This window comes from Poeciliopsis prolifica, unplaced genomic scaffold, assembly GCF_027474105.1.
Source record: "Poeciliopsis prolifica strain line A6 unplaced genomic scaffold, Auburn_PproV2 SCAFFOLD016, whole genome shotgun sequence".
Lineage (NCBI taxonomy): Eukaryota > Metazoa > Chordata > Actinopteri > Cyprinodontiformes > Poeciliidae > Poeciliopsis > Poeciliopsis prolifica.
In genome coordinates this window covers 1,848,558-1,860,784 of record NW_026562391.1, presented here as the reverse complement: position 1 = coordinate 1,860,784, position 12,227 = coordinate 1,848,558, and the positions used below count along the sequence as shown (strand labels likewise).

The following is a 12,227-nucleotide window of genomic DNA, read 5'->3' as shown; positions in this document are numbered from 1 at the left end:
TATTTATAATAGTTTTTTTTTTCGTTTGGAGGAAAACTTGTCAGCCAGACAATCTGTCAAATATTTTACCTGCAGCTTGAAAAACAAACTCATGCAACTTTTTCTGTCAGATCATTTACAGGCCCCCACTTTTTATGAATGATGCATTCATCTACATCCAAAATTTCTAAATATCCCAACTTTGCAAATAAGTGATTTGACACGATCAGCCAGATTACTCCAGAATCGTCTGATGGAGCTGCTTAATGTCGCCGTAGGTACTTGGAGCAAGGCCTGTGTCGGTACGGGGCGCAGTGTACGTCGGCCCACTCGCAAGAGGAGCTGATGGAGTGGCAGAAACGTTACGCCTCCCGACTCATTCGCCTCAAACAGCAGCAGGAAAGCAAACACTTCACTGAGAACTACATGGAAACTCTAATCGAAAAGTGGATGAACTCTCTTTCCCCGGAGAAAGTGGTGAGTGAGATAAAAGTTAACATGGCTGAACGCCTCCGGTGTTTCGGAAGTGAAGTTTCTTCTTCACTGGAACTTTGAATTTGTTTTTCAGCTTGTGAAATTGTGAAAATACCAGGGTAGCAACCGAAAGCATTTTTTTCTCACCATGAGAGAAATACGTACATTATTTAGGGTGGATATTATTGTATGTAAACTGCAGATTCTTTTGAGTTTTCTAAAAGACTATCAACATTTTCAAATCCAGTGTGTTATAGAGAACAGAGGGCAATAAAACAGAGAAGCTTTGCTGTATTTCATCAACTCTGTTACCTAATGAAAGCTGTGCTTACTCTTTTTTTTTTTTTTTTGACTTTACTGATACTGAAAGTTGCTGTCATTACACCATCTCTCTTCAGTAACAGTGTCCACACTGAAGAGTGCAGCTCTCAGTTTGACTTCTTAATGTTAAAAATGGTGTTGCTTTCAGTATTTGGAAAAAGACTGGTCAGCAGTCTGTGACAGTCAAATAGAAAGTGAACCCAGCAGTTTTTTTTATTTTTTATTTTTTTATCAGTTTATCATCATGTTTTCATAAGACCTCAAACTTTTCCCAAGATTTAAGTTCAGTATTGAAGGGGGAAAAAATGACCTCTAAATTTGTCTTCACATGGTTTGTGAACTGATTCCAATAAATGGACTCAACATTTTTGTCAAGCATTAATGGAGAGGATCTTTAGTACAACTTCTGGAGAATTTCTATTTATTTAATTGTATTTTAAAAAGCCTTTTTCTTGAAACTGAGTTATCTTTAATTAAAACGTACATATAATTTTTAACCTGTTTCTTTCTAGTTAAGTGACAGTCTTGAAGGCGTGGCAGTTGAGACCAGCTCCGGCCTTTCTGTTACAGTCACCTCCAAAAAGTCCTCCCACTCCTGGATCTTTTCTTTGCTGTGCAAGGTAGGGTGACACTGTCACTGGTTTTATTAATATGGCTTTTTAAAATTTGTATGAAAAGTGAGTTTCCTTTTTTCTTAATTTTAATCATGCTCCATTGTTGTTTCTGGACTAGCCGGCTCGAAAGCTGTTCCGCATTGCCTTACTCTACGACGCCCATCGACCACACTTCTTCATCACCGGAGTTTCAGCCGGCGATCGCCTGCAGTCGGTTCCCAAAGGATGCCAAGAGTGGACGCCCGGAGACGATTCGGCGGGTTCGTTTGTTCTTTCACCATAATCGGGACTGTGCTTCTAGAATTTTAGTCTAATGATGAAATGTAAACAACAAGCGTTTTTTTTTTTGTCTGAGAACTCGCCTATGTTGCACCTAAAAAGAAAGGTACGTGGCATAACATAAACTATTTATACTTTTTTCTTTACAAACAAATAGACACCTTCATCCTTCATGTTGTTAGACCAGGCGTCAGTGACCTTCTCAGCCCAGAGGGCCATTTGTTTGTTTCTGTCCTGCTAAATATCAATAGTTTAGAGCCACAAAACTTAAAAAAAAAAACGCTTTGAAAATAACAAGTTAATTGATTTTACAAAGACCGACCTAAAAACTGCGTTTGCTTAACAGTTAAATCAAAGAATCAAATGTAAACTAGGTTTTAGAAAAAACAAGAAATGTTTTCCAATAAGTCAGAAATATTTTGTTAATCCCCAAGTTTATGGAAAATTATGAATACCATGTTGTTTGTGACTTAATGACAAATAAGTAAAAAAATTTTGTCATTTTTTTACATTTAAAAATATGCATGTCAGCTAATGCATTAGCTGATATGCTAACACGGTGTGTACGTGTGAGCATACAGTCTTGCACTTTGACAATCTCCCTTTTTTTGCCATTAACCTCCTCTTCTTCCTCACTTGAAAAAGCAGAAACTTCACTTTTTCTTCCTTGCTTCTCAGGAAATGAGAACTGACCCTCTGTTGGTGTATTAACCGGTTATTACAGACTTTCTGATTCATTGACAGTTTTGTGAAAATATACTGATATTTCAAGTGATGGTGTCCCACGGCTGGCACGGCGCAAATCAGTGTCATAGTTACAGTGATCAGCGTCCTAAATGGGTTTTAAAGGAAATTCTCATGCAACTCTTGGTTAATAGCAGAACAGAAAAGCTCTTATATCCATTTGCGCATAAAGTATTTTCGATTTTATGATCTTAATATGCCAAATCTGTTTTTGTATTTTTAATGAACATTTACATGACAGGCAGCTTTTTTTTTTCTTTTGTATACAAATGTGATGAACTGTTGCTATTTAGTGTGACATCTTTTATTCCTCTCTGACTGAAGTTCAGTCAGATCAGACTTCTCTTGTGATGGGTCTGTTTGAATTTCCAAAACTGTTTCTATTTGCTAAATGTCATGACAAGGAGAGAAATTAGAGCTTTATATGTTAATGTCTTCACAATTGGGAGTTCACATACGGACGGTTATTGTCTCTTTAACCAATGAGTGACAGCACTAATAGTGATTATGTCATGACTTTGGAAACCTCTGATAGGTTTGACCCAAGTACTAGAGTTCATACGCAGTTCTACAAAATATGGAGGAAATGTGTGTAAACTTCTCATTTTGAAGACGTCGTGTCATTTAGACCGGCGGAGGCTCTGCGATCAGGAAGGAGGCAAGGTAACAAAATGTAGTCGAGGTAGATTTATTTGAAGCTGCAGGTCACATTTGAACCGACACCCATTTCCACAGCGAGACATGCAAGCTGGCTTTTATACTTTGGACAACTCCAACCCTCATACCAGGTAAAGGGGTGGCAAAAAATAAACAAAACAAGAAATAATTTACACAAACCTGACACAAAACAATAAATGGTACCAATAAATATTTACATGCATGCAAATCATTAGGACTAAACTAATCTAAGGTCAATCAAAGATTAAATTTAACTTAATATAACTCCTTAGAGCATTACTCCTCTTAATTGGAAATGATGTGGTCCAGGAGCTTTAAAGCACCACCTGGAGCACTTGTCTCCCTTTGCTGCTCCGCCCTGCACAAATTGAAGACAAATTGGAACAAACGGACATTTCCCCACATTCCCCCTGTCCAGGAAGGACGACCAGTCCCTGTGCCTGAAAGAATGTTTAACTAAATGTCACAATGTAACCGAAATAAAGAACTGAAACAAAAAGCATTTGATCTGTAAATAAACTAAACAAAATAATATCAGTAATCATTCATTAGGGATGGACCTCCAGCTCTCCATCACACATTGATAATAAAGCTGTACTTGTATTATTTTTACATTTAGCAAATAGGAATACTTTTGGTTAATTCTGATTGACATAAAACAAGAGATGTTTGGTGCGATTTAATTTCAGGATCGAGCTAAAAGAAGCTCTTTGTAAACCTCTATTTTCACAGCCTGTGTTCTCTGATGACCGTTTCCTTCTTTAACAGACTGAGTTTAAACCCACTTAGAAAAACCTGTGTTTTTGCCAGCAGCAGCCGACAACGGCCTCGACCACTGTGTCTACAAAGTGGCGGTGGGCTTCAGCACCGAGATCTTTGGCACCTTCAGACAGACCATCGTGTTCGACTTCGGCTCCGAGCCGGTGCTGATGCAGAGGATCATGGTGGACGCCGCCTCGATCGAAGGTACGATCACGGCGGCAAGATCACCCACAGACACCCCAAAAAGAGCTGGTCTTGATTCGGCTCATTTCGCCTGTCTGTTGTTTGTCTTTCTTCAGACTTGGAGCACCTATTGGCAGCCAGGCAGCAGCTGCTGATAACCGCCAAGCGCTGGGACTCGTCCTGCAAAACCATCGTGGAATTCACGCCCAACGAGACGGTGGCCAACCTGGAGAGGAGCCTGCTGGCCCGCTACCAGATCCCTCTGTCGGCCGACCAGCTCTTCACCCAGTCCGTCCTGGACAAGACGCTGACCAAAGACAACTACCAGGCCCGGCTGCACGACCTGCTCTACATAGAGGAGATCGCTCAGTACAAGGAAGTCAGCAAGTGAGTTTGGCTTATAGAACTCTGTCTTTGTTCCTGTGCAGCAGCAATTCAACCTCTTGCGTGATGAAATGCCAAACCGCCAGCAGGTGTCAGGTTTGACCCTCATAAATTTGCAGCTTGTTAATGTCTCAGCAGCTTCTTACAAAACAGTTTGATTTGACTGGTTGGTTCATTTTAACTCTGTATAGGTTTATTCATTTTTAATATTTTTAACTTGGCTCATAGTAACCGGTTTAATCATTCAGGACAATAAGAGCTGAAATATGATCATCTGAAAAGGGGATTTATTTAATATTCTGTTCTGTATTTATATCATCTGTATTTTCATTGCTTTTGAAGAATTTTTACAAAAAGAGACTTCCTTTAGATCTGGATGTTTTATTCTGTCGGTCGCTTTTTCAAACTTACATAAAAATAATATATATTTATGATTTTATGGGGGAACTTTTCTGCCATAATTCAAGACCACACACTTTATAGAAAACGATTCCACTGTTTACTCTCCTTTGTGTTTGTTTGCAGATGGGTTCTCCTCAAAATAGACATAAAGGTTAACCTCATAAAACTAATGGCACTCATTGTCATCCACCAGGTTCAACATCAAGGCCAACCTGCAGCTGGTAACCAGCTTCATGCTAACTGGGATTTCTGTTGGAGCCAAGTATGCTCAGAACGGACAGCTCTTTGCACGCTTCAAACTCACTGAAACACTTTCCGAGGTAAACACAGCTTGTTTTGGTGATTAAATGTGTTTTTTTCACCTTGAAGATAGCAAATGTAGCTTTCTTAAAAATATATGTCACCTGCATCTGCTCACTGCCTATCCCAAACTGCATATATATATATTTTTTTCCCTTTTGTCAGGACACTCTGGCTGGGAGACTAGTAATGACCAAGGTGAATTCAGTTCTGCTGCTGCCATTGGGGCGGGAAGGGTTCGGCGGTCACGGTCCTTCTGGGGTCAAAGAGCGCGTTTATGAGGCTGTGATAGAGGAGAAGACCAAGGATTACATCTTTCTGAGGATTTGCAAGAGCTGCTGTGAGGAGCTGATGCTGCAGCCAGACAGAGAAATACAAGTAAGAGTTTAAAAATGACAGTTTATTACAGGCTGATGCTTTTTAGCCAGTTTTAGTTTGATGGCATTTTGTGGTGAAGCACTTCCATTTTTTTCCTCTATTTTGTACTATAGTTTTGTTAAAATATCAAATAAAGTGTTTTTCAGGTCAAAATAAAAAATGGAATGGAAAAAGCTTTTCTAGTCGAGCTTCTCCAACTTACCTGACACACAAAGTACTTATTGCATCGCACTGAATTATTGGAGGTTTGATTGCTTGAACTTATTTGTGGCGTCTTGGCAATAAACCCTCACACTCCTCTGTGTGTGTCAGGTGGAACTCCAGTTTCAGCTCAACAGACAGCCACTGTGTGAGATGCACTACGCCCTGGATCGCATCAAAGACAACACCATCCTTTTCCCTGACATTGGCCTTGTCCCCACAATCCCGTGGAGCCCAAACAGGTACGTATCCAACATGTGGACAGTCACACATGCGTGGAGAAATCCCAACTCTTTAAACACTTTCTAAATATCTTCTTTTTTCTTTGTGCTTTCTCTGAATTATTTAATTGAGCTTGAATGGTCTTACCTCAGTTGCCTCTTCCTCACCAAAGAGGGTGGTCAGTGCAAAGCTGTTAGCACATAGATATGAAAAATGTGGATTTTTAATTACTACCCTTTCCAAGACCATAGCTTCTTTTTGCCAGGAGTTTGCAACCTTCATAAGCCTAAAAAAAATAGCAAAAAAAAATAAAATAAAATTTTTAGAGCCACTAATGTTGCATGACCCTTTGGAAAATTAGATCTGTGAAGTATCTGCTAAAGGATGTTTGTTAGTTTTTAAAGAAATTTGTTTATTTCTAAACTTTAAAACAAGAAAATGATAAAACTTTTGAAAAAGGGGATACATTTTCTTCTCTTAGATGTTGATATTTGTAGAAAGTTGTGTTTAAAAATAGTACATAGTTTCCAACCTAATAGCAAGGTAAAATGTTTCTTTTTTTGATCAAATAATAAAATCAGCATTTGCTCAAAGCGCAAAGAGCTACTGCTGTAATCAGACACTCCTATTACACCCTGTGTTTTTACCTCCCTTTCTCTATTTGCTGTACATTCAGTTGCTCCTCTGCAGTTTATTAATTAAGCTCATTAAGTATTTCCTTGTGTCAAAAAATATGAAATGTTAAAAAAAACTGGGTAATGCTCACTACTACAGCTTTCATGCTCTATGTTAAAGCATTCTTGCTGATGCCAAGAGAATATTGAATCTACATGTCAACATGCAAAGCTGATTGGTTCAGCAATGAAGCTGAGTAATATTTTACGTTCAAATTCAGCTGACAGGAGGATTCCGGTTGTATTTAAAAGGCAACATCTGCCATTTATGCTATCATAAACGGCAGGAAAGAACAATTTGCACTCAGAAAATGTCTATTTTTATCTCGGTAAATGAACCCAATCATAAAAAGAGCTTATTATAAAGAAACTCTGGTAATACCACCACGTCATTTACGTTTTGACAAATACTTCCACTGAGGGGACGTCACCTCAATTTGAGAGATAAGAGCACATCCGTCACCTTGCCGACTCGCTGGCCATACGGAAAAGCTTTCCGCTCCTTCTACGGTTTTTCTTCTTCTGATGTCAGACAGGTGAGGGGAAAAGACACGGTAATCTTTATTGACAAGAGACAAAGTCAAATATAATCCTTGTGAGTTTTTCTTGGCAGCAGCCTTTCTTCTCAGGACTCTAGAACAGGATTTATGTCAGAGTTAGAAATGAAATTCTGATTAAAGCAAGGAAGAGTGAACTTGATTTGAAGGAGCTTCGGTTGAATACAAGCAGTTTGTGTAATCGTTTGCACGTATCTGGGTTGTTCGCCCTTCAAAATGACAAAATAAATCAATAACATTTAATAATAATTTGTGCTCTGAAAAATCTCATCTTTTTATAATGCTATACCCAAGAATCTTTGGATAATTTGGACTTTAGCACAGTTCATCATAGAGCATCTCCTCAATCACAATAATAAAGAAGTTAAATTAAGAATGCTTAAAATGAATGTTTTGTCTATTCATCATGTTTTTTCTAGTCCTTGTAACGTGGAAGATCGTGTTGATTCCACCACAGATCTGAGAATATTTCACTAAATGTAGACAAAGATTTTACACTACAGACTTGGTTTTGTCAGCTGCGGTTCGATTTGATTTATTTATTTTTTTCCTTAAAGCCTGAAAGGTTTTTGTTGTCTATAAATAATTCACCTCCCTGAGAAATAGTTTTTTTTGTTTTTTTTTCATGATCAGAGTTCTGAAACACTCCTAAAAGTTTACAAAGCTAAATTATTCCTGTGTATTTGTGTTGCTCCAATCACAGCAATTTTATTTTGTTTGTATGAAAACAGAAATTCACAGCAGGATGTGTGAATCCTGCTGTGGAACTGCAAGAAGGTTCTGGTTGATTATGTAGACCAATCAGCTATGCAAGATAAAATTTTTCTTTGTCATCTTGGAAAATTCCAATACCAACAGGAAAGTGAAAAAATCCCCTTTAACCTGGTTGTTTTTGATGCATGCCAATGATTTGACCCTTCTAAAACAGGCTATTGTGCTGTTCCTAATTTTTTCTGTAGTTCAATGTAATCCTTTGATTCAAAGGTGTATCACTGAAATACATGCACATAACTTAACATGTGCATGTATACCACCATGTCTACATTTGCATATTTGCATTCCTTTGTTGCCTAATGTCGCTAAAATGCATCAAACCTGAGTTAGAAAAATTCTTTTGAATTTTAGAATAATTTAGTCTATTGCAACGAATCACTTATTGAAGAGTTTAGTAGGCCTATATACATGAAATTTCAATCTATCACAAAGTTAAGATTTGAGTTTATCAGATCATCTCACTTCCATTTTCATAATCTGCATGTAGTTCACACTCTGACCACTAGATGGAATCAAAGCACTTTTAATAGCATCCATAGTCTTGGAGGCATATGTATCACCCTACATTTGTGGTATTCATGCATCTGCTTGGCTGTAGTATTTATGAAACCTGTGACTTCAGCCAAGTAGTCACAAATATCACTTGTTTATAAGAGGTTTTAGTTTTGGCAACAATTTTCTGCTATTACTGGAAGTAATAAAGGGTTAGAACAACACAGAAGGACTCAATTTTAAGTCTGATTGAGAATATGTGGAGGAAGCTAAAGGTTAGTGTGTTGCCAAGAGGAGCTTCTAACCTGAAAGACTTGAATCTTATCACCGCATAAAAACATGTAAAAAGGAATTCAGGAATTGCAAGAAGGTTCTGGTTGATTATGTGGGTGGGATATACATTTTTGTCATGCCATTTTTACATTTTTTTTAATTTAAAGGCCTTTATTTGATGGTCAATTGACAGAAAATTGGGTCATGAGAGAACGGGTAGCACGTACGGCAAAGGTCACCGCCGGAAATCGAACCTGTGACAGGCGCGTCGAGGACTAAGGCCTCCCTTATGTGTGTTGTGCTAAACCCCTGCACCACGCACACCAGGACATTTTAATTATGATATAACCGTATTACAATTTTACTGCAAAATTAGTTCTTTTCATTTCAGAAGAGAATTGATCGAACCCATACTAAATAAGTTGTTTATGTTAATGAAGGTTAGGCCTTTTTCCACTCCAAACATAATACCTTGATCTTATATAAGCACACATACACACACAGAGACCCTCATTTATGTCTCGGTTGGAGTTCAATCAATTGATGTCGGTGGATTCACAGCTTCAGAGGATGCAGCCTTTATAATGAGGACACTAATGTGTAGAGACAAACACACACTCTACAGCCACAGCGACTCCCATCACTCACAAGACTGTCTGCTGTCGCACGCACAGCTGTTTCGGACACATGTACACACACACCTCTATTTATCTGTCAATGCGTGGTGCTTCTCTTCAGTCTTTTTCCACCGCCTCTTTTTTGTTTGATGTGAAGATAATAATGATTGCAGATTTATCAGCCGCTAATTAGTGTGGGATGTTTGACTACTGACACATAAATCTGAAACTGGCTTTATTCTGGTATAAGTTGATCAGTGGATCGAACGCAGCTCCATTTTCGACTTAATTGAAATGTCAGACATGTCCGTTCGTCGGTGCATAATGTAGAAACAGAACAATAATATGTTTTCCTTTGGTCAAAGGTGAATAAGGTTTGCCTTGTGAGTTTAAAGTTGCCCTTCGTTGCAATTTGTTTGAATATTGGAGGACAGTTTGAGACAAAATGTTAAAATAAGTTTCTGCTTGTCTCGTTTCAGGCAGTGGGACGAACAGCTGGACCCCCGTCTGAACGCCAAGCAGAAAGAGGCCATCCTGGCCATCACCACACCCGTCTCCGTCTCTCTTCCCCCAATCCTCATCATTGGGCCCTATGGTACCGGCAAGACCTTCACCCTGGCACAGGCTGTCAAACACATTCTTCGCCAGGACAACAGCAGGTACAGATCTCGCCTCTTTTCTTTTTGGCTTGCTTAGGGATCCCTTCACTTATATGTGAAACTTTTGACCAGTGTTGATATTTCACAGGAAAACCTAGATTTTCATGCATTATTAATTAGCAAATCCCACCGAGACGCTGTTCAGTCTGTGGAAAGAGCATCAAGATGTTGCCGAACAAGATGGGAGGGTCTGTGCACTCCACAATTCTAGCTAGAAAGATTTATATTCAGAAATATTCTATTCAGTCTCACTGAGCTTGTTTTTTTTTATTTTTATAAAGAATAGATCAAAACCTCAGTGTCTAAAAGGATAACCCTGCTGGTACTGCAAGGAAACATATTACCAAATTATTAGAAGGGGTTTCAAAAGTTTTTTCTGTATAACCGGGCTTTCCAACAGTTGGAGCATCAGGGACTTGGCACACGAATGTGTCAAATTGTAAGGGAGGTTAATTAAGAAATGAGATTTGGCGTCGTTCACTCAGCTGTATGTATATGTGTCTCGAAGGTCCTGTTTGTGCTGAGTGATTAGCTTTGTTTTCCATTGTTGTGTGTTTTGTCACTATAAAGAAAAGCACACTGGTCATTTGGCCGAATATGTGTCATTTGTCCTCGATGCACATGGTTGGCTTTTATTACGGTCCGCTCCCTGGCCTTGAATGGAAGTCAATGTGCAGCGTGAGCCAGTCAGTGAAGTTACGCCACGTCTGCAGGCCCCACAGTGATGTACAGCAATGTAGCTTCTTCACTGGCATTTTTCTTCATTACGGAGCCGGCTCTCTGTGTGACTCTGGCCGCAGGACATTCTAGAGTTTCTTGAGCTGGAAAGAAACCGATGTAGCACCATCAGGTAAATGGTTCGCTAGACTTTATGAAAAATGAATGCAATATGTCAGACGGTCCCCGCATAACAGAGGCTTACATTTTGTTTTTTAATAAGAGAACAGGGTGTGTAAAAGAAAAATGGCTTTAAGAAGTAATAGTCATCATTCGGGTATGGACGGTTTAGATTGGTCTTAAATACTTTCATCAGAAGTCTTAAATGCTGTTGTGACATGGCTGTTTAATATTTCATATTTTATGTACTTTTTTAATCGCAGGACATTTCTGTTGGCCAAGAGTTGAGTCGTATTCAGATATTGTTGCTTTCTGTGACTCAAAATGTTGAAGGTTGCTGCTAACTCGCTGCTAACATACCTCACTTGCTTGGTAGCTAGCTAGCTTTTTTTTTTTTTCTACTGCAACTTTCTTGCCTCATGAGGTATGTAAACACGTAGAACGTGTCATCACTGCATCAAATAATTCTGTCTAGCGTAATATGATGATATACAGAAAATAACTTAATTGTAAAGGACATAATAATATCCTATTCCTCTTGTAAAGTCTTAATTTCTTTAAATGTGCAGGAACTGGTTGGGGATTTTTGTCATTAATCAAATTTACCTTTTTTCTTACTTCAAATTTTTTAAGCTTGTGTGTTGTTTTGGATTCAGGCGGTTGATAGTCAATATTTTGTCAACTTTGACCTGAAGGGACTATGTTTTTATTTGAATTATCAGTGATTTTCTTTCGCTTTGCTGTGCAGTGTGTTTTTCCTATATTGGTGGATGCAGTGATAAACTTCTGACACCGAACTTTTCCAAAGTCTTTGCTATCTTTACACTTGTACCGATTCTGGCTTTGAAAATCTCAAGAATGCTCTTGTACTACTTGGCTTATGTTCTTTTTTTTCCATCTTTAAATGAGGAATGTGTCTTTCCCAGTCTTTCTTTTCTTTAGTTTTAAGTTTCTAAAACTGAAAAAATAAGTTTTGAGTGTTTTAAATCAAATGGCACTTTTATACCACATATTCTCCTGCACTGTAGTTTATTATTGCTGCTGTTTCTCTTTTGTATCTACAGGGTCCTGATCTGCACTCATTCCAACAGCGCAGCTGACCTTTACATTAAAGACTATCTTCATCCATATGTGGAAGCAGGCAACGAGCACGCCAGACCTCTCAGGTACTGCATCTCCAATCACCCTCTGCTTTGTTCTCCACCCTGTACTGTCGCAACTAATGCAATCTGAACTACCTGGGTTCTGATTTTGCATTTATTTCAGATATGCCTTGTTTAATTTGAGGTACATGAAGCTTATTTTAGCTTAAGGAAGATGCAGACTTCTTTCCACCTAGAGTTGCATTAATTTTTCACCAAGATCCTGTATTGATGATGGGAGAGTCCAACCACTGTGCAAAGCATTCTCCAGATCCCAAAGA

At 38.6% G+C, this 12,227-nt stretch overlaps 1 protein-coding gene across 3 annotated transcripts in view; it reads left to right on the top strand.

The window, feature by feature from the left end:
* The window catches only part of helz (helicase with zinc finger), a 51,891-nt gene that overhangs the window by 12,053 nt on the left and 27,611 nt on the right, over nucleotides 1-12,227 (top strand). For all 3 annotated transcript variants that reach the window (XM_055041098.1, XM_055041101.1, XM_055041097.1), the window contains 10 exons: nucleotides 258-456; nucleotides 1,287-1,394; nucleotides 1,507-1,648; nucleotides 3,903-4,055; nucleotides 4,151-4,421; nucleotides 5,014-5,140; nucleotides 5,286-5,498; nucleotides 5,811-5,941; nucleotides 9,788-9,967; nucleotides 11,869-11,970. In XM_055041098.1, coding sequence (XP_054897073.1) covers nucleotides 258-456; nucleotides 1,287-1,394; nucleotides 1,507-1,648; nucleotides 3,903-4,055; nucleotides 4,151-4,421; nucleotides 5,014-5,140; nucleotides 5,286-5,498; nucleotides 5,811-5,941; nucleotides 9,788-9,967; nucleotides 11,869-11,970 — 1,626 coding nt within the window. The remainder of the gene's footprint in view (nucleotides 1-257; nucleotides 457-1,286; nucleotides 1,395-1,506; nucleotides 1,649-3,902; nucleotides 4,056-4,150; nucleotides 4,422-5,013; nucleotides 5,141-5,285; nucleotides 5,499-5,810; nucleotides 5,942-9,787; nucleotides 9,968-11,868; nucleotides 11,971-12,227) is intronic.